At 56.6% G+C, this 20,272-nt stretch overlaps 3 protein-coding genes across 3 annotated transcripts; 2 read left to right on the top strand and 1 right to left on the bottom strand.

Moving 5' to 3' along the window:
* Window positions 1-2,829: 2,829 nt before the first annotated feature.
* On the top strand, window positions 2,830-8,164 carry LTHEOB_3084 (Kinesin family protein; the record flags this gene model as incomplete). Its single annotated transcript, XM_035511968.1, has 4 exons — window positions 2,830-2,992; window positions 3,057-3,380; window positions 3,436-7,508; window positions 7,568-8,164. The coding sequence occupies 4 exons, from the start codon at window positions 2,830-2,832 to the stop codon at window positions 8,162-8,164; spliced, it is 5,157 nt and encodes a 1,718-aa protein (XP_035362977.1).
* Window positions 8,165-13,601: 5,437 nt separating this feature from the next.
* LTHEOB_3083 (Hit finger domain protein) lies at window positions 13,602-14,964 on the bottom strand (the record flags this gene model as incomplete). The annotated part of the gene is made up of 3 exons (XM_035511967.1): window positions 13,602-14,394; window positions 14,457-14,816; window positions 14,924-14,964. The coding sequence occupies 3 exons, from the start codon at window positions 14,962-14,964 to the stop codon at window positions 13,602-13,604; spliced, it is 1,194 nt and encodes a 397-aa protein (XP_035362976.1).
* A 1,322-nt stretch (window positions 14,965-16,286) lies between these two features.
* On the top strand, window positions 16,287-19,214 carry LTHEOB_3082 (Denn domain-containing protein; the record flags this gene model as incomplete). Its single annotated transcript, XM_035511966.1, has 3 exons — window positions 16,287-16,655; window positions 16,713-17,732; window positions 17,784-19,214. The coding sequence occupies 3 exons, from the start codon at window positions 16,287-16,289 to the stop codon at window positions 19,212-19,214; spliced, it is 2,820 nt and encodes a 939-aa protein (XP_035362975.1).
* Window positions 19,215-20,272: the final 1,058 nt, after the last annotated feature.

Below are 20,272 nucleotides of genomic sequence, written 5' to 3'. Positions count from 1 at the left end.
TTATCATCATTCTGAGATATCTAATGGCTGGTTGCCGAAAAGAAGAATCTAGAGAGCATATCATCTGCATGACCACTTTTCGCTAAATCCGGATCTGCGCTTGTTCAACACATGTTGATTATGTGAAGGAGCTGGTAATCTTCTCAGCAGCTATACGCTAGACTTGGTCCTGAGTGGGGACCTGATAGGGCCTTCATGCTTGACGATCGCAGAAGGAATATCAAAGCAACTGCTGAACCTGGAACTAAGGAATGCTGCTCTTATTGACTCACCGCTAGACATGCTCTCAAGGAGGCCCAGTCCAATGAGTGCGTGAAACGGAACATTCCACCTCCAAGCTTCCAGATCTGTAGCAGGTAATCTGAAACAGTGAAACCTAGTTTCTTCTAGAAGCCAGATCATAGACACATTCTCCACGTATCTGGGTCAAGTTGAACCGGATGTTCGGCTCGCAGTACCCCTGATGACATACGATAGTAGCCGCCGTTTACATTAGACTCTCCGGGGAAGCATGGAAGCGGAGCCCGATCTTCTAGTGCGGGACTTTCTGTCCGCAGAAGATGCGGCGCTACCAAATGTACACTTCAGTCCGGCTGCTTACTGGCCAAACTACTGGTCCTTGCGGGAATTGAAGGCTTGAGCTCTACTCGGTAGCTTCGGAAAGGTATGCGAGCGGCAACTAGAGTGTCGCCGGCGTCCAGCTAACAAGCACGTCCGCCACAAAATGGTGTGGGTGGCTTCCAGAATGGACCGTAAGCCGGATGTTTCGCAAAACTGCGGGAATAATATGGTTCGATGGAAGACGGGAATCGCCCATCTAGAGCAGGACAAATCTTAAAAAGTCAGTCGAGGCGTGCGTCAGTCCAAACATACGGTTTCAGATCTCGTTCATGCTTGAAAGCATACGCATTGCGCCATCTCGGGACTTACCATCCCGGTTGAGGCGCAGGGAAAAGCCTGCGTGTGGCGCACGTCTGCTTAAAAAGTCCGAGAAAAAAAAGTAAAGCCCTTGGCTCGTTGCACATTCGCAGATCATTCTTCAGTGTTTGGAACACGTCGGGCGCCGAAGGCTTACGCAACGCTCAGCGTCGTCGTCTGCCAGCTCACACGCCACGGCGTAAAGCATCCCGGTGTTACAAGTCATATCCCAAAACTTTTGACGTGTTCAGTGCTCTAGCTTGTGTCCGGAAGACATTCCGAGGGCGCGCGCTGGACGGCACGCCTGGTGGGACGACGCTATTGTATGAGCGGGAGATGAGAAACTCGCCTGTCGACGCCGCGTCGGCAAAATGTACGATGTGGTCGCAGCGCCTGTCGGGGCCCAGCCGCAGAAGCTTATTTAGTCGTGCCTCCGGACGTGTCTGGCTGCCGGCATTGCTGCTTCTCTGGGCTCCAGGCTGGCGCTACACATTGCCATGGCTGACTCGAGAGAGATGGCGTAGTGCGGCTGGATCTGGCGCTGGCGCACGCGAGGCGGAGGGGGAGATCGCGATGGCATGGGATGGACATGACGAGAGCACATTTGGCGAGCAGTGCACCCCTGACAGTGGGAGTTGTCGCCAGCACGCAGATCGTCTCGAGCGCCCTGGGCTCGCGACAGGCGGGGGCCTCCTGGTGGCGCGGCGACGACGTTTCAGACCGGTGATCTCCAAAAATGGGCGACGCTTCGACAACATGACTCTGCGCGGGCCCGAATGGGGTCTCGGAGGTGATGATGGGCAGCCGCAATAATCGCCAGTCCTTGCCCTTTGGGAGCGCGTCTCCGGAGCGTGAAATGACGGCGCGCATCAAACGGGGCGCGACTGGATGGAGATGTGCGCGCGGAGAAACGGCGGAAGCGGAGGGAGCAGAAGCGCGATTGACACAGCGTGCAGAGGGAGGCGCCGGCGCGTGCCTGCCTAGACGCGCATCCGCTCCTGCATCGCTAGCGGCTGTTCCTGCTGCCTTATGCGGGGGACGACGTGTGCCAGCAGCCATGCCGACCCACGGACGCGCTGCGCATGTCCAACCGTGGCAGCAGCAGCAGCAGCACGAGGCAGTGCAGCCTTCCGGCGGCGGCGGGGGACCACTGGATTTTCGGCGGGCAAAGACGCAATCAGCCCACGCGAAAAGAAATGCGTGCAAAGCGTCCAACGTGCGCGGTTGCGCTAAAGATGCTAAGACCGCTGCGGGAGCCCATCCTCCGGGACAGGGACCACCAAAGCGAGAGAGCGTGCGCCGAGCTGCTTTGCGCCCGCGCGCGTGTGCTTTGCTTCATCAGCTACGTCGTAGGCGCCTTCTGCGCTGCAGAACTCGTCTCTGGCAGAGAACATCGCCAGGTCTGTCTGAAACCACAGCCCCGACGCCGCCCCTGCAGTCCCTCCCTTTGCAGAGTAGAGCCGTCAGCCAGCGCCGACGGACAGCGAGCGCGCCTTGGTTCTCCTATCTTCCGGCCTAACGCCAACGGTCCCTGCCCTGCCAAAGCCCCCTGAAAGGCCAGCCGACCCTGGGACGCAACCCCAGGCACCAAATTCAAAAGCACCCGGCCAGTCGCCGCCAGCGCACGCGGGACCTGTCTGCGAATATCGCCCACGACAACACACATCCTCGAGCCCGCGCCTTCGGTCCATGCTGAGCGCGCCGCGAACCACCGCATCCGTCGCACAGATCGCGCATCTGCCGTGCCGCCGACCTTCTGCGCATGTTCGCCGCCAGTAGTACCGCCCTCGCCCTGCGCTCCGGATCTTGAACCTGGCCTTCGGCGCCTCGGCAGGCCCACGTAAGAACAACAACTTCTGCGCCCTGCCCTCAACACCACACCACCGCTCCGCCGACGGCACCCCCGGGACCATGGAGATCACCTCTCCGCCCGGCTCGCCCGCCAGCGGCATGCAGCGCCCCATGAGCGCCATGATGCGCCCAAATCGCTCGAGCAGTCGAATGAGCATGAGCAGCCGCGCCGGCACCGGCAGCAGGGCTTCGGACGAGGACAGCAAAACCGCTGTCAAAGTTGGTGTGTACACTCCATCCCGGCGCGTCAACCCGCGTCCGAATTGCTAACACAACGCGCCCCGCAGCCATTCGCGTCCGCCCTCCGCTCAAGCCCGGCGATCCTAACTATGAACTCATCCCGCAAAGATTTCGCAACAGCGCATGCCAGGTCAGCACTGACACGACAATTGCTGTCGACTCACAACAAGGAAAGAAGTTGTTCGTCTTCGATCGCGTCTTTGGCGAGACTGTGGACCAAGCTGGCGTATGGGAGTACCTCAGTGAGAGTGTAAATGCTTTTGTGCAGGGTTACAATGTCTCGATTCTGGCATACGGCCAGTCGGGTGCTGGAAAGTCGTACACCATGGGTACTTCGGGCCCAGCACAACAGGCAGACCCGGCCGCCATGGGTATGTTGGACTTCCGGCGCAAAGTCAGGGTATCCATGACTAACGAGGTTTCCAGGTGTTGTTCCTCGCGCGGCAAGATTACTATTCGAAGTTTTAACAGGTCATTCCACGCCCACCGCCGGTGGTTCAGGGCTTCGGGCACCCACGCGGTACTCTACCATTGGTCTGCCTGGCGCGAAACCTGCAGAAAAGAATTGGCAACTGAAAGCCTCCTACGTGGAAATCTATAATGAGCAGCTCCGTGATCTCTTGGTCCCGGCCGACGTGCCCCAGTATGAAAGAGCCCAGGTCACGATTCGGGAGGATCCTAAGGGCAGAATTATCCTTACTGGCCTCCAACAGATGACCATTAACTCCATCGACGACCTGCTCCATGCCTTGAACTTTGGCTCCTCCATTCGTCAAACGGACGCCACCGCGGTCAACTCGCAATCTTCCCGCTCGCACGCCGTCTTCAGCTTGAACCTCGTGCAGAAGAAGAGCAGGTCTGCCACTGGGCAAATGTCTGTGCAAGACAAGCGGAGATCGATGCCACTAGAAGCAATGTCTGGCTCAGACAGTATGGTGACAGTGGATAGCAAGCTGCATTTCGTCGATCTTGCAGGTAGTGAAAGGTTGAAAAACACCGGAGCCGAAGGCGCGAGAGCGAGAGAAGGTATTTCCATCAACGCCGGTCTGGCAAGTTTAGGAAAGGTCATCTCGCAGCTTTCGCAACGTTCAGGATCGCACGTCTCGTACAGAGACTCGAAACTCACCCGTCTGCTCCAAGACTCTCTCGGTGGCAATGCCATCACCTACATGGTGGCCTGTGTGAACCCTGCCGAGTTCCACTTGAGCGAGACTCTCAATACCGTTCAGTACGCTCAGCGTGCTCGTGCCATCCAGAGTAAACCGCAAATCCAGCAGAGCGCCGATGAAGGTGACGCAAAGGCTATTATCGAGCGCCTGCGGGCAGAGGTTTCCTTTTTGCGTGACCAGATAAGGTTGTCGGAACGCACTGGCCGCAAGGAAATCGTGCCCAAGGAAAGAGCAGAGCGGTCCGCCGAGCGCGAAATGGAACTCCAAAACCAGCTTCTGGACCTCCAAGAAAACTACAACGCATTGAGCCAGCGCCACGCGAACTTTATCTCTGAATTCACAAAGGCCCGTGACGCTGACGCTTCAGATGCTTCTGGCCTTTCTGACGCTCTTGGAGAGACCGCCATGGAGAGACTCAACCGTTCGAACTCATTTGCCGAGGCCGTCCAGCAGGTTGTGATGGAGTACGAGAAGACGATCCAAAGCCTTGAGGCTTCCCTGTCGACCACGCGATCCTCGCTTTCTACGAGTGAGAGCAGCCTGCTCGAGAAGGAGACCAAAATTGCTTACATGGAGAGCCTCAACCAACAACTGCAGACGCGCATCCAGAAGTACGCGGACCGTGAGGCTAGCAATGAGAGCTACCTCAAAGACCTGGAGTCCAAGGTTGATGGCATCACCTCTGGAGAGGAGAAGCAGACGGCGATCATCCAAGATCTGCGCAAGGAGATCAACCGGGCACGTGAGAACGAGCAAAACTGCGAGGAGTACATTTCCACTTTGGAAGAGCGCCTCGCCGAAGCTGAGCAGGACCACGAGCTGATGCAAAGGGAGATTGAGCGTCTGGAGCATGTCATTGAGCGTCAGCGCAGCATCGGCAAGCTTGACAACCTTCTCTACGAGCTTGACAACATCAACAAGGAGAACAAGCCTGCCGAACAAGTTCTGACCAACGGCCATTCCAAGGGCAAGAGAAACGAGGACATCGAGGAGGAGGCTGAGCACGAGGTGGAGCGCTCCGGTAGCCCGTCACCCGAGCCATCTAGCGCGACGGCTTCTGACGACATCAAAAACACTACGGTCGAGGTCCCCCCCTCGACTGACGAGACACCTCAGAGCCCTGAGCAAACCAACTTCGTCAACGACAAGCTTGAGGCTGTGACGCAGGAACTATTCGACCTTCGTGTTGAACACGAGACGACTGTTCATGACTTTGACGATCTTCAAAGAAAATACCAGGCCGCTTTGAACACCTTGGCTGAGCTTCAGGAAGCTGTTGACGAGGCTCGTACGGACAAACGTACTTCTATTTCTTCTGCTGGACCAGATTCTTTTTTAGCGCACGCGGGGGTGAACGGGATCAACGAGATCAAAGAGGATGGACAACCTTCATCCTCGCGTACCTTATCATCGGAATTGTCCTTGCTTGGGGAGTCCTCAAATCCGAGAGACTCCTTTCATACATCGGCAACTTCTGATGCTGAGACCGCTCAAAAGGGTTCAGAGGCAGAAATTGCTGAAGAAGACAGCGTCGTGCCTCAGGACGACGCTCTCGCCCACGAGATGGCAAAGCTCAAGAAGTTACACGAGGAGAAGGAAGAGAACATGGCCGAGTTGTCCCACCGCTACGCGCAGCTAGAGAAGGACCACCAAGAAACTCTCAAGTACGTCGACGAGTTGAAGAACGAGGTTCAGAGGGCTGTTCAGCTCGCTCGTCCGGACTCTCCCTCGGCCCACGTCATTCGCCGGAAGTCCAGCCAGAACATCGTTGCCGTAGACCGCGCCAACCGTTCGTTCACTGCGCTGCGAAGCATTGCTTTGGATCACCTGGAGAACGAGCCGGAGGCGATCCAGACTTTCGAGATGAACTTGAATACCATCATGACGGATCTTCATTCTGCCAAGGAACGCGTTGTCGCGCTTGAAACCGACATGGCCCAGGTCCGCAAGGAAATGGAAGGAAAGATGACCATCATCTCCGGCCTCACCCGTGAGAGGTCCAGTTTGAAGTCCTCTCCTCTCGACATCACTGCGGTTGCTCAGATGCGCGATCAGCTTTTGGAATCCGAGGCCCAAGTCAAGCAGATGCAGGAGTCCCACGCTTCTCGCGAGCAGGAGCTTCTCGAACAGATTGAGAGTTTGAGGACCGCTTTGGGTGCTCCCCGTTCTCCTTCGATCAGGATCAGCAGCTCTGGCGATGGCGCCGCTGAGCCCAGCCACGATGTTCCCGGAGATTTCCCTGATTCTCCTGGCCCTGGTCTCAGCCCCAAGGTTTCGAGAGAAGATCTTACCCAGGACGAGGCTACTCAACAGATCGCTGTTCTGCAGCGGGAGGTTGTGCAGTGGCAGACCAAGTATGATTCGACCATTACCTCGATGCGTGCATCCGAGAATGAGCTTCAAGCCACCATTAAGGAACTCGAGGAGGCTTTGAGAATCGCAGAGGAGCGCATCGGCCAATCCGACGCTGCGGCTGCGGATGTTGAGAGCCTCAAGAAGGAGATTGACGACCACAAGGCCGCTGCTGCAGCCAGTGCCAACCGCTTGGCAGAGCTCGAGGAGTCTCATGCTAGGATTCTGCACCAGGTTGAGTCGGAAACTGGTGACAGGGAACTTACGGCGAAGGAATTGACTACTCACCGTGGTTTGGTCGCTAACCTGGAGAGACAGCTTGAGGAGCACAAGGCTGCTGTTGCGCTTCACCAGCAGGGTCTTGATACCCTCCGCGAGACTCATGCCCAGGAGCTAGCACAGGTTAACAGCCAGCTTGAGACGCAGTTGGCTGAGCACCAAGAAGCCGCTGCCGCCCTTCAGGAGCAAATTTCCAAGCTGCAGACTGAGCATGAGGCCGAGTTGGAGAGGTCGCACCAAGGCATGGTCACTCTTGTCCAGAGCATTTCCGCAGCCCTCAACGAGGAAACCGATGCTTCCAATGTGCAAAGTCATATTGAGAGGCTCATTGTGGAACGGAAGGAGCTGCTCGAGAAGCACGATGCTGCTACCGCTGAGCTTGCTACTGCCAGAGAGGAGCTGGAGAAGGCTCGGGCTCACGTTGCTGATCTGGAGAGCAAGGTTGGCGAGCTGAAGTTGATCAACGAGGAGACGCTCAAAGAACTCGAGAAGATCAGCGACAAGGAAAGGAAGAGCTCTCGTCTCGTGGAAGAGCTTGAGGATCAGCTCAACTCCAACTACGATCAGCACCAGGCGGCTAACAACCGTCTGTCTGCTCTTCAGACCGAGCGCCAATTCCAGCTCGAGGAGGCTGTTGCCGCCAAGAGTGACATGGAGAAGGAGCTTGAGGAGTCCAGGAAGAAGATTGCCGATCTCGAGGTAAGTTTCAACCCATGTTTACGGATTGCAGTGCCCTTCAGGTTAACAGTAGCGTACAGGCTCAGCTCGGTGGCGCCAAGAGGGTTTCTAACCGCGAGTCCTTGGATCCGCACTCGGCCCTCCAACGCTCCGACTCCAAGGATTCTTCCAATCTGCGCAAGTCTGCTTCCCATACCAGCTTGCCTTCGCCGCCTCCGGCTATCCCCTTGCCCCCTCTCCCTGGATCGCCACCGCCGCCTGGCGGTCCCAATGCGATTCCCTCGTCGCCACCCGCGTCAAGGCACCAGAGCAAGGATATTGCTCAGGCGCAGCTTGTCGAGGACCAAGAGGCCCGTATCCGAACCATCGAGAAGCACCTGTTTGCCGAGAAGCAGCTTACTGCAACTCTGGAGGAGGCGCTTACCGACCTGGAGGCGTCTAGCACCAAGGTCAAGAACGAGATGGAGACGTGGAAGAAGAAGTGCGCTGGTCTCGAGGAGGAGCTTAACGTCATGAAACAGGAGCAGAGCAAGAACCGCTACTCGCTCCAGGCAGTCGAGGAAGAGCGCAACGCGCGCATGAGGGTTGAAGCCGAGCGTGCGCACCTCGAAGCACGCATGGCTGCGCTGAACCAGGCCAACAAGAAGAAGAAGAAGAGCGCGCTCAACTGCTTCTAAGCGCCAGCTCTCTTGTTCACGACTCCGCGTTACGACTTCCCTCTGCCTCTTCCGACGGCGTTAGATCTCTTCTCACCTTACGACTAGTCGCGCACTTTCTCCACGGTCACATCACCACCCCTGCCCCTTTTTTTCCCTTTCTTGCACATGTCTTTCTACGTAAATGACTTTTTGACGTGGGTCAATACTGCTCATGCTGAGGACACGGTCGCGATTTGATAAATTGACAGTCTGGCGAGAATTCTCCCTTTTACATTTGCGTTTGCCTTCACGACATCCTTTTCACCCACTCTATTTCCGGTATCCCCTCCTATTCTACTAGACCCGCAGGGCTCTAGTGTGGATGAGATGGCTTTGTTTTTTGGATTAGTTGAACTGGCGGTCTGGATCGAGAGTCCTTCGCGGAACATTTCCTTTGTGTCCTGTCACTCATTTCAGAGAAGAGAGAAATACCCCCCAAGAAATTCTTCTTGAAACGGCAGACGCACAGGTCGAGAATGTGTGGGAGAGAGGGAACGATTTGGGCTTTTTTGTTTAGGAGGCTTGCGATGGTTTGATTTGCTTTTGGACTTGTCTGCTTTGCTTAATTGCTCCCATTGGTTCTCTTGTTTTGCCCCGCAACGATCGATTCTGGAGCGTACCCAACACTTCAGACCCTGCTAGAGTATTGCCCGCTGCCTGCTATGCTCTTGCGTTGCATATTGCTGATCGCTAGCTTTCCCTTTTTTGTTTTTTGTTCCCTGCTGCGTGTCCGTCTTGCTACATACCCCTCGAGCACCTTAGATAGTGGTAGTTGCCCTCGTTTTTTTTTTTTTTTTTACAACGAAGATAATGCAGGCGATCCTTGCTGTCGTTGAATTCCTCCTCCCTTGCTCGATATGTCGTGCGTGTGTACTATTGACACTGATTCGCACTCTTTAATCTCATTCACGTCGGAACTACTGCGATAGACGTCCCGTCATGCATGGCGAGATGATGTATAGTAGAGACAGCTATAGCTATAAGACGATCGGCGCGTCGCGTCCCTTGCATGTTTGACTCCGCACTCCTAAATCACCCCACAAATACCCACAGAATCCGACTGGTTTCGGCGTGCGTGTGCCTGACTAGTAGTTCGCTTGTCGTCGTTGCGCGCGTGATCTTCTTCGACGCTCTTGTGCCTTTCATGAAGGTCATTACCGTCGTGGTGAGGTTTTGATGCCGCTATTGCATGACTTGGTGTATAGCGCGCTTGGCTAAATAATCAGGTCATCACACAACTCATTGTCCCGGCTGCAGCGTAGCACGACTCGTGAGCTTGTCGGCACCTCCTTTCATCCAGGAGCGGCCATGGCCGATGGATTGTAGGAAGCGTTTTACCCGCCGTTGGGAGGGGGAAGCCATTGCGTATGTGAAAGAGTTCATGTGAAGAGTTCCTTCGCTATTGCATGACGACTACATACATACATCCGCATATAGACATACTCTCCGCTCCGGTTGGGTAGACGATAAACGCGTGGCGGGGGGGCGCCTCCGTCCCGTCCGCTCGTCCGCGCATTCTCGTTGAAGAGGAGATGCCTCCGGTATACGGGGCCAAAATGAACAGATGTACGTACGCCATATCACCGCCACCGGGTTTTTCCCCACGGCCGTAGCCGCGTCCATGCACACGCTTCACCCACCGCTCCGGAATACGATCGCGTGGCGGCAAGCCACTGACTTGGTCCCCGGCCTGCTCCCCCGGTCGTCTCAAACGAGAAAGATAAAACAGCTACGGTCCCCCTTCTCGTGTAGGTAATAGGGTGTGATTGATAATAATGATAGAAGAGAAGAGTGCGTGGTGGTTGGGCGCTCGGCATACCGCAAATGGCTAACAGATAACGCAGAAGCAGGTTGTCCATCCCTGCTCTGCCCTGTGAAGAGGCAGGGTTCAATCGGCCCCGCTACCCATAGCCCTAACGATAATGACAGGGGGTGGATGATAAACTACATGTGCCTGTGTAACTGCTAAGAGATCGCCGAGTAGCAGAAACAGGGACTATTCGCACATGATGGATGCGAATCACGCCTTCTCTCACCAGATCGGTCCCGCAATGTATTGGGTCTTGGTATTGGACATGTGATTCTCGGCCAGGGTCTAGACGTTGAAACTGGTGGTGCGCTTACACCATGGAAACCCTCACTGTTGACAGCAAATACAACGTGGTTGACGTCGGAACAAAGAGATAATAAAACGACTAGCAACTGCTCGGGCGAGCCGATGTACATGATTCATGTCTAACAATAGCAGTGACTTCCATCCCTTCCTTCCTCAGAGTTTAGGGCAGCCGTTAGGGTACCCCGATTAGACAAGAGGACGTGTAAGCGCTATGGGGGTCGCCTACTCTTGCCTAGTCGTCTCGAATTGTTGTTCCGGTACCCGATCGCAGAGAAGCGAGATCCTCTCAGCCCCGTCGACCAACGGCTTGATCGACGGCGCGCTATGGATTTGGTGGAATCGCCGTGCCGTGCCGTGCCGCCGTCGGCGTCAATGGTGTCGGCGGCGTCAGGCGTTGGCTTGGTCATGACTACTACTGCATGTAAAAAAAAATTTGACGATCGTCGTGGCCTCGTCACGCGCTGCATTCGTGTCGATGTTGGCGAAATGATATTATGGTACCGTAGAAGATGGTAGGCTGCGGCTGGTTTGTTGAGCGGCAAAAATGGCCACCGTTCTCGGTGCTGTGTGGTAGCATTTGTGGAATTCTTTACGTATGGCTTCTTGGTGGCTGCCGAAGCGGGACCGATGGAAGCATGTCTGGTTCCGACTCTGATCCTCCCGATAGATCCTCCGGAAAGATCTCGTCATGGATGAATGAATTTCCCGCCATGTTAGAAGGAGATGGGGTGAATACGTAAGGAGCGTTCCGAGTAACGGCCGAGATGGGTATTGGGCGATCGAAGTAGGGCCGAGATGAGGCTGCGATTAAAGTAGAGAGTACGTTGAAATAGCCGGGGCTGAAGGGGGTTCGTGCAGTGGCAAGCTGTTAGAAGGGATGTCCCCGCAAACACCGCCGTTGCCGTTTCTTTGGTCCGCCAACTAGATGTCAGAGATGGTTAGGCATGGGTACCTGGTTGAACATAGTATTCGCAAGTCCGTTATGTGAGCCGGTCACAGAGAAGTAGCAGTAAAGGAAGGCTGATGGTGTACACTACTACGCCAGCCTTCAGGCGGCCTGCCGGAGGGTGCTAGTTTGGTACTGTCGTGTTGTACGAGCGCTGTTATTGGTTGTCTTCACTGGCACGCGCACCTGATGATGTAGGACATCGGTCTTCGTGCCTCTTGCATCTATTTTAACTGATTTAGTCGATGCAAATATACCGAGTGCTGCCGGCTATTGGCACCGATCACATTGAAAACTACATTTGTAGTAATGAATTGCAGAGGAATTAGGAACATGTGAGGACAAAGAGGGATCATCTCCGACAACGGCGTACCTGAGCGCTGCGAAGGCGGATGAATCGGTCGGATGAACCATCGTCGCGGCTCCACCAGTCGGCTAGTCACGCTGCTGGGATCTTGGTAGGGTGTGGGAGGACATAATGGTTGGGGAAGGCGACAACGTCGTTGACGCAGAGTGGGCGGGAAGGGTCGCGGGAGGGGCAGGTTAGTGCTGACCAATATGCGAGGGGTCGGGATGTGTTGACGTGAACAAAGGTGCATAAAGTTCCATGCCGGGGTGTTGAGGGGCTGGCTGCAGGGTAGAGTAGCCTCCATAGCACAAGTGAAGCAATGGCTTGCATGTTGTCGGTCGGAGTGGCCGAATGGACGAGTTGCCGCCGGAACACGCTCTGGCTGAGATGTGCATATTCTGCGGAGCAGCCGTACGCCGAGGCACCGATCCATTCTCCGGAGGCTCACAAGCAGGAAAGCCTTCGGGCGGAATCTGTGAGCACATCCAGTCTCGGTGTGACAGATAAGCCCCCCACGCCCTCAGCCGCGGCCAACCCCTCCTATTGTATTTAGCGAGATGCTTCCTTAAACCTTCCTGTCGGATCTTGCTCGAATGACACATCGCACTGCTCCTACAGTAGATCTTGTTGAGTTTATATGATTACGAACAGCTGCTCCCAGGATGAGCTCCTTTCATCTGAGCCAATGATTGCTGTGATGCCAGGTACGGGGCAATCGGGTGAGGAGCCGAAGCGGATCAGTAAGCTTCTTTCTTTTTGTGGTACTGCTTGTTGTTTCAGCGTCAGCTTCCTTTCAAAGCTCCGATCCTTTGGCGCGGGTGGCGCTCTGGGTACGACTGATGTGGCGGCACGGTCAGAATCTTGTTTGTAGATGCGCCTGTACAATGCAGGGACAGAGGAGGGGCGGGAGAAGGAACATCATCAAGGCGTCATCAAGACAGACAGGTCCCTCCTTGCTGCAGATGCAAGCCAAGAGTAAGTGCTGCTGCTGCTGATCTTCCAGTATATGCGCAGCTTGCTACGCCCGTTGCTTCTTTCCTACTACATGTATATTGAGTGTCATCGGCGAGCGGCTGAAAATTTGTCGTTGGGGAGTGGTCAAACACGGCTGAGAAAAATACGTGGCCGCGGGGTCCCAATCAAAAGGCAGCCAAGTCCGCACGTAAGTGGGAAAAGGAGCGTGAAGAAGGGCAATCTGAGGCAAGGAGTAGCCATGTCAGCTGCAACTTCAGTCTGGCTCGCTGAAACCAACGGGTCCCGGCCAATTGTCGTGATAAACCTGCTATCTTCACGTACAGTCCGGATTTATTGGAGATAGGTATTTCCGCCCCATCGCAAAACGCCACCTCTTCACTCCTATTCCAGGACTGGGGACGGACCATACTATGTATTCTAAATGCGGCACGTCGCAATTGGCCCTGGCGTACGAAGCGTTTGACGCGTAACGGCGGGCTCCTTCGCTTATCGAGACAAGGTACTCCTTCCTCCACTATCACGTACCATCCCGACATACGCGAGGGTGAAATCCTGCCAGTCGGCTCCTCGCTTACAAGACAGTGGCGAAGCGGGGCGAAACGAGGCCGATCGGGCCGCCAGGTAGATAGAAAAAATAGTGACGGATCGGAGTATCTTCCTCTTTGCACCACCCATGCGTCGATTGAGCAATGCTGTCGCAAGAGGCCCCAGTCCAGGGTGGCCACCTCCTGGTAAGAGCGCCGATGTCCACATCAGTCTACGGGGATTTTTTCGAATTAAGGTTTGCCTTCCCCGTGTCTCAGAGCCGAAGTGGGCCTAAAAGGATCGCGTCTCCTACCCTTCTTGCCAATTGGAGGGTCCATCAAACGACCTGTTTCTCGTCGGCCATGCACGAGAATATTCTTCTGACACAAACCGCTATAGATGGACGCCACACATAAAGGCGGTCAGGCCACCCTAGAGACTGAGCCGTCCATGCGGCTTTTGTCGTTCGACTTATAATTGGTCAGATATGGCGCCTATCGGCAACTCACTTACGCGCGTTCAGGTCCCTCGTCAGGACTTCGAGCAGCTTTTGGTCATCGACTGGCCCGTCGTCTCCGGCACCACTGCTTCCAATGCCAGGTTCATTGTCCCTTCGGACCTTTGCAGCTGTCATCACTTGCCCGTCCGGCCCGATAAGCTCTTCAAGCTCTTGCACATCCTGCTTGGTCTGCCGAATGTAATCTTCTTCGAGCATGAAACCTTCGGGGAGCGCGGCATCGGCGGCTTGGCGCGGTACCACCTTGATGGTGGGATACTCGAGAACTACCTGTGTGGAAAGCGCCTCTGTGAGAGTGGAGCTCGGATCAAGGGGAATCAAGACGCGGGGCAGAGAGGAGGGTGTATGCGGTTTGAGGAGATAGAAGGAGAAGAGTGGTGTGTGAGCCTGCGGGTTTTGGTCATTGTGCTTATTGTCTGCTGCTGTGGACACCTCTGGCGCTGGTTGAGCCGAGTGGGAATCTTGCTTCGACTGCTCGGCCGAGGCGCTGACATCGGTTGGCACTGCTTGTGTATCGTCAGAAGCAGGCTCAGAGGCAGGCTGTCCCAAAACGGAAGTTTGGTGGCTTTTAACTGCCTGGATCGAGACACTCTCCTCTTTCTTTTGTTTCGGAGGATTCTGGAGGCCGTCGCTGTGTTGTTCCGTGCGCTTCCTCTTGCGGGATCGCTCGGTCAAGTGCATGGCATACAGGTCGGTTAACGACTGGTCAGCGTCGGCTTCCTGCAGATCCCGGCAATCGTCTTCCTGCAGCCACTCGACGCACCAGCGAACATGTCCACCTCTAACAGGGGTGTCAGCGGGGAAGTTCCGATGCCAGTGTTCTGGAAGACAGGGGCTTCATACTTGGTCATCCGCGTGCGGTTCGTCTTCTGTCTGGTCATGCCAATGGGCGCTCGGTCCACAATAATGCGGTTGCTCTGCAGGTAGCGCTGCAGCTTGGCCTGATTTTGCTCGTACTTCTTATTCTCATGGCCGCGCGCCTCGGCGTCGTCGTCGGCACGCTGCAGTCCGCGCTCAATGCTCGTCAGGAAGTTGTAGTCGTGATCGATGCCGCGGGGGGTCGCAAGATCGCTACGCTTGACGAAGGAGGCGGCGTCTCTCTTCCCATTGCACTGGGCCCACTGCTGGTGGCGTTTGTAGCACGGAAGGGAGCATGTGCGCACGGAGTCTCGGGGGCAGCGGTATTTTGGGGGGTTGCGGTTGCTGGACACACACAGGCGCAGTGTCAGCAGTGCTCTCTATGTGACACGACCGATCATCTCTTGCGAGATTGGGGAATTTGGGCGCCAAGATTGCAGTCTGGGGCTTACCAGACGCCGCACAGGTCGCTGAGGAGGGGGTCGTCGGCCATGGCTACGCGTGCGCTGAGGCTGGGTGAGCTGCCGGGGCAGAGGCGATTTGCGCGGCAGAGATTTGCGCTGGGGCGGGAGGCGCGACAGGAGACGCCGCGGGCCGGGCAGATCAGAAGCTCCCACGGGAGGAGGAGTCGCGAAGTGCAATCAAGCTAGGTGAAGCTTAAGCTTGAAGGGCGATGACGAGTGTAGAGTTTGCAGCGGAGACGGCGTCGGACTTCCAATGGGCCAGGGTCTCCACGCCAGCTAGCGCTTGTGCTGCTGATCCAGCGGCTGCAGCCTCCGGCGCGCTCGCTGGATCGCAGCGCTTCGTGTGGAGGCCGGCCTGCGCGCCGCATGCATATCCCCGTCGCCGGCCTGGCTATGCACGCAATGGCAGAGAGCTATCACTTTTGGACCCGGCGGCGCGGACAGGGCCCGTTTCACCAGGTCAGCCAGCCTGCAGAACAGCCGTTTCTCATCAATCTGGCACTCCAGACCCAGCCACGCCAGCAGCTCGGCCCCAAAGCAGTGAGCTGATGCCAGGCGCGCATCAGGGGCACAGGCCCGACCAGAAGCAGCACATGGCAACTCCATTGGGCACTGCAACCCCGGCACTAACGGCCATCGTCGCTGCGCTAGGGCGGCGCACTCGCGCAGAGGGTGTCGACTGAGCGCGACGGAATTAATGGATCGCTGATGTACCATGCGCAATGCGCGAGCCGGCCGCAGGGGACAGCGTGCGCTCTCGCGGCGGGTGAGTGGCGGAGATGATGGCATGGCGGAGACGGCGCGTCGGCTCATTGCCAGCGCGACTGCCGGCGCTGAGTCGCGGCCGCTGACTCTTCTCCGCTGAGCTACCACGCTGCGAGGCGCGAGCAAGTGGAGAGCGCCCGGGCGCCTCACAGTCGCGCGGGAGGAAGCTGTTCCACCCCCTGCCGCGCCCATGCACGCGCAACGCCAGCCCGGGGTCTTAGCCGCTCACGTCTCAATTTCACTTCCAGAGGCGAGTCTCCGCGATACATGTCCATCCTGCCTAGCGCTGCCCGCGCCGGCCATTAGGAGCGAGCCCAGCGTACCCCCGTCCGCGTACCACAGCTCTTCGTCCCAATATTCCCACGCCTCCCCTCCACTCTTCTGCTTCCGTCCCTCGCAGCCTCCAACCAGCCAAAGGAGTCCGGTCCCTCCAATTGCTTGACCACGCCACGTCGAGCGACCGCGCCCTGCTGGCAAGCGCTCTCCAGCTAGCCGCATCGCGCCGCTGCCTCTGATATCTTCGAGCGCGCCTCCGGGCCTGCTCAATTAGCCATCTGCTCGCCCAACCGCCCCTCCAGCTCCCACCATGGCGCCTTCGCTGAGCCTGCGTCCTCGCACGCGGGATGCCGACCGTCCCTCGACCGCCCAGGGTGAGAACAGCCTGTTCATCCCGAGCCGGACCTCGTCGCTGCATTCCAGGATCACCCAGCCGCTCCCATCGCAGCTCAACGTCAAGCCCGGCCAGCGCACTCCCAAGACCCTCACCCATGCGTACATGGTGTGCGGCGTTGGCCGCGAGCCCTCGCAATGGGTCAAGGCGCCGCAGCCGCCCCAGGGGAAAATCCAGCACATGAAGGGTGCCGTCAGCCAGTTCTGGCTTCCCGAGATCCTTGGAAGCAGCCCCAGGCTTGAACAGGATAACGAGATCGCTAGGTCGCTGCACGCAGCTATGCGCGTAAGTTGGACTTCGAACCTGAGAAAACGGCGTTGAGGCACTAACAAGCTCTGACAGGCTTGCTTCCCCCACGATGTCGAAATCTGCACCGGCAAGCAGCAGCCACACTGCGTTCACCACTCCTTCGTTCTCCAGCAGGACTCGTCCCACACTCTCTACGGTATTGCTCTTCGCGTCTGGTCCCGCGCCGACGAGAAGAGGGCCGAGACGATCCGCGAGCTGCGCAAGAGGACTGAGAATGACTTCTACGACTCTCCCGATGAGACTTACTGGATTCCCTACTGCCTGAGCTTCCTTTCGAGATATCCGCTTTACAACCTTCTCGGCGACTACCTCCGCGGCATGTGGATCCACTGGAACAAGGCCACCAACCTCTTCCACGCCGAGGAGGTTTCGCGCATTCTGAGCTTCCCCGCGCCCAGGCTTAACGATCTCGTCCGTATTGACATGAAGGATTACGCCCTTTGCTACCAATTCCCTTCTTCCCCGACTGGCTTCCAGAACTTCGCCATGTGGCCCCTCTTCACGTGTCTGTCCATCCCGAACATCGTTGGCGTGGTTGAAGCCGCTGTTTCGCCGACCAGGCGCATTATCTTTGTCAGCCACTATCCCGCCATGCTCACTGTCGCTGCCGAGACGATTCGCTACATGGTCCGTGTTTACGAGTGGAGCGGCTTGTACGTCCCCGTTGTCCACGCCCGTCACGCGAGGAGCTTGGTCGAGGAGCCTGGTCCGTACATTCTGGGTGTCACTGCCGAGTGCCGCACTCTCTTTACCGCTCCGAATGACGCCCTGGTCATCGATCTGGACCGCAACTTTGTCCTTACCTCGAACCCTCCCAGCACTCTGACCCAGGGTCAGAGGACTAAGATGATCAATCGCCTGACCCAGGCTCTGAGTGGTGAGGTGGCGCCATCTGGCGTTCCGCAGCACCTGCGCTCCGCCTACGGAGGCGGTAAGCTCGTGCCTGCCGGTCAGATCATTGTCATGCGCGGTGAGGTCGAGAGCATCCAGGACCCCGAGTGGTGGAACCAGGACGCCGTCATGGGCGTCCTGGACCACATGTGCGAGAAATTAGTAAGTCACGCGTTTGCCAAATCCAAGATTGGATCTAACCGGCAGATTAAGGGACGCAACACCGGCGTCAAGGCCATCTTCGGCGGTTCGCAGAAGAAGCCCTTGATGACCAAGGTGTCGATGAGACATCTCAATGAGATCGTCCGCGAGCGCAACCAGTACTCGCGTGATGCCATGGAAGCATGGCAGGATTTCATCAACCTCAAGGGCAGAATGGACACGGAGCTGTCCAAGGTGTCCAAGAGGAACAACTTCCTTGTCGAAGAGCTTGAGAGCTGGAAGCAACAGTTCCTCAAGTTCCAGACTTTCGCTGAGCAGCTCACCAAGGAGACGTCGGAGCTCAAGGTCAAGATCGAGAACCACAAGCGCGAGAACCGCCGCCTTACGAATCTCATCGACCAGCAGAAGGACGATGCCGCCAGGCTCACCGTCCGCCTTTCTGGTACCGAGAAGCAACGTGACGATGCGCTTGAGGCTCTTGTTCTGCAGCAGGAGATTGCCGAGGAGCTCGAGCGCGAGAGAAAGCGCAACCGAAAGGAGCTCCAGGCGCTCGAGGCGGACAACTCCAAGCTCATGCGCCAGAGAGACGAGGCTCAGCGCGTTGTGTTGCACCTGCGCGCGCTCATCGACGGCCAATCTCACCACATGCAGCACATTGTCAAGTCGCTCACGTCGGACCCTGAAATCAGCGATTACATTGAGGCGGGGTTTGAGGACGCGCGCGAGGAGCTGGATGAGAACGACAAGTCCGAGAAGGATGGTTCCGATACCGGCACCATCCGGGCCGTCGACTCGCGGGCTTCTTCGCGCGCGTCCCGCCGCATCAGCCGCTACGGCCAAGCCGAAATGGACAGGAGCACTCCGACCGCTAACAAGCGTCTCTCGACCCTCAGCATGGCAGATGTTGCCGACAGGCACTTGCGCGACAAGACTGACGCCATTGCGTACATCATCAAGAACATCTCGGAGCAGTGCGAGGCTGCGGTCCAGGGCCTGCACATGGCACAGGCTGCCGACAGTGAGGAGCTCAGCGGCCACAGCCGCCAGAAGTCTCTTACTGGTTCTGAGGATGGCACTGTCGACGGCCATGGCGATACCACGACCAACGGCAGCGAGATGGGGGACGAGGAGTCCAGCTACCTGCGCCCCAGCAACAGGCACTCGAGCATCCCGCCTACGCCGGATCTCGTGCACAACAGGTCAAGCACGTCGATGTCGATGGCGTCGGCGGCGACGACCCCGGACAGGCGCAGCCTGCAACAATACAGAAACGAGGACGTCCCTGACGTTCCTACCAAAATAGTGGAGGCGGACGATGAATCTTTTGAAAACCGGGAGTCCTTTCGGGACTCCCGGGATTCATTTCGTGACTTTCGTGACAACAACACCGGAAAAGAGGAGATCCATCATCACATCGCGCCGGTCTCTAAGTATGCGCACAATATTCGACGGACGTCGTCCGGCCGGCCTGTCATTGGTTGAAAAGGTCAAGCGCGAGTCGATGGACCAAGAGCAGGCGAAGACGCTCCAAGAGCAGCTGAACGAAAAGCTGCGCGAGGCTGGCGTGTTGGATGATGTGGAGGAGGATCGAATTGGCGAAAGCTGGTTCGAGTGCGAGGAAAATACCGAATGAAAAGTAAAGTAAGAGGAGGCGGAAGATGTGGAGAAGAGATGAAGTAAATACCCAATCACGTTAGCAATTCTGGTTTCTCCGGGTGGTCTTTTTTCCTTTTATTTTTTTTCTCACAGCTCCCAGGAGTTCTGTTTTCTTTTTTTCTCATTTCTCGCACCCGCCAACTTGCCATGACGGAGTCGTGTTTATTTGGCCATAGTACGCTTTTATCTGTTTTGTCTCTTTTTTCCTTTTTGTGGACGGAATCTTCCTCTCACGCGCTACTCTTGGCTGTCTGAACTCATGGCCGCACATGGAGCTTTCACGAGCTCCGGACTCTCGTTTCGCAACACCCTCAGCACTTTTCTTCTTCTCATGCGGGCTAGGCACTGCCGCGCGGGAGCGGACAGCGACATTACCAGGGGCGCCAGTTGTAAATACAACAGGACGACTTCGAAATGTTAACCGCTTTTTCGTTCACTATCGTTTTTAAACCACCATCGCTGTGCTCCGACACGCGAACTCACGCCGCCACCGGGCAACTTTCCTCTTTTTATTTAGCACTGGCCTCGGGCCCTGATATAGTCGGTTGATACGACGGGACAGGATACTGTATACAATGGCACACACTGTACATATACATAGCCCAACCGACAGCTTGGCTCACGGCCGCAAGTCAATCTGGTCACGATCTCCCCCTGTAGATTCAGTCTATCGATATACTTTTTCCTTGTTTCACAAAGTGGACCCTGAGATGGATGCCGAGCAGCCGGCGCGGCGATGCGAAAGATGGGGTGATGAAACGACCCCAGTCCGCATCTGTTGCCAGATGGGGCAGGCTTGGAAAGGTTATATATAGGCTTAGCTGCAGCAGAAGGCCTGGTGGCGCTCGGTGGAGCGGCTGCATTGTGAGCTGGCGCCCGTTTGG

Source organism: Lasiodiplodia theobromae (genome assembly GCF_012971845.1).
Source record: "Lasiodiplodia theobromae strain AM2As chromosome Unknown scaffold_8, whole genome shotgun sequence".
NCBI classification, from domain to species: Eukaryota; Fungi; Ascomycota; class Dothideomycetes; order Botryosphaeriales; family Botryosphaeriaceae; genus Lasiodiplodia; species Lasiodiplodia theobromae.
Note: the sequence above shows the minus strand (reverse complement) of the source record. Positions and strands in the feature narration are given on the sequence as shown.